The sequence below is a fragment of the Eurypyga helias genome, unplaced genomic scaffold (assembly GCF_000690775.1).
Source record: "Eurypyga helias isolate BGI_N326 unplaced genomic scaffold, ASM69077v1 Scaffold11902, whole genome shotgun sequence".
Taxonomy (NCBI): domain Eukaryota; kingdom Metazoa; phylum Chordata; class Aves; order Eurypygiformes; family Eurypygidae; genus Eurypyga; species Eurypyga helias.
The window spans coordinates 1,335-2,331 of NW_010234097.1; the positions used below are offsets into that span (position 1 = coordinate 1,335).

A 997-nucleotide genomic window follows, 5' to 3' on the forward strand; every position below is an offset into this window, starting at 1 on the left:
ACCACCGAGGCGTCCCCTCCCTCGCCGCCCCCCCCGCGGGGAAGCGGCCGCCTTACCAACTCCTGTGCAAGTTCAAGTAAACACATACAACCCGCATAATCCAGAGAAAAATTGCAACTCATCCATGTACCAGATTTCGGTGTCTCTTGCAAAAGTTTTCTGGTCCGTTTACGGTTTTTGATGGTTTGTTTTTCATTTTATTCTGGTTTTTAAAGCGCTGTTTCGTTGGTTGAGCCGTTGGTTTGCATTAATATTTTTTTTTTTCTAGACAGTCGAAGTCCGCGGAGCTTTTGGGTTTGGGTTTCTATTTTTTTTTTTTGGCGGTGTTTTGTTTTGTTTTCCTCTCTCACTTGCTCGGGTTTTGCTTTTAATCGTTATCGGCTTTTAATTTTTTTTAATTTTTTTTTTCTTTTCCGTTAAACGTCGCTTCGCTTCTGCTTTGCTTTGTCGGCGGTGTTTTGTCGGAGGTGGTTTGTGTCAAGTCCGTCAACTGTTATACTGACAGGCGTTTAGACTAGAGCCGGGGCTTTGCAAACTGCTGTAGCCGAAACTGGAGTGCTGCTTTGATTTCAGTCTGAGGCTGGCTAAGCTGGAGTTGCAAGTGTCCCGGTAGACGCTGTAAGGGGAGCCCGGTGGCCCGTAGGGACAGGCCGGCGAGGACAGGGCCGAGTTCAGCGAGGAGCCGCTGATGTTGTTGATGTTGTTGAGGCCGGAGTTGGCCATGCCCGGCACGGCCGAGTGGCCCATACTGGAGGGCATGTTCATGGAGGAGATGCTGCTGGGCGCCGAGAACATGGACTGCGAGGAGAGGGGGCTCATGGAGTTGAAGAAGGTGAAGCTCTTGGTGGAGAGAGGCGCCGGGGTGAGGCTTTTGGTGGCCCAGTTGTTGTAGGGGTAGCCGGCGTACATGTCGTCGTAGGGCTGCATCAGCCCGCTGAACTGCGGCACGTAGCCGTTCTTGCACAGGTCCATCTGCTGATTCCGCTCCCGCTTTCTC

General features: G+C 51.9%; 1 protein-coding gene across 1 annotated transcript; it reads right to left on the bottom strand.

Annotated features, from left to right (window-relative positions):
* Positions 1-447: 447 nt before the first annotated feature.
* On the bottom strand, positions 448-991 carry LOC104504254 (pituitary homeobox 1). The gene has a single exon (XM_010161943.1). The coding sequence runs from the start codon at positions 970-972 to the stop codon at positions 487-489; it is 486 nt and encodes a 161-aa protein (XP_010160245.1). The 5' UTR covers positions 973-991; the 3' UTR covers positions 448-486.
* Between the last annotated feature and the right edge of the window lie 6 nt (positions 992-997).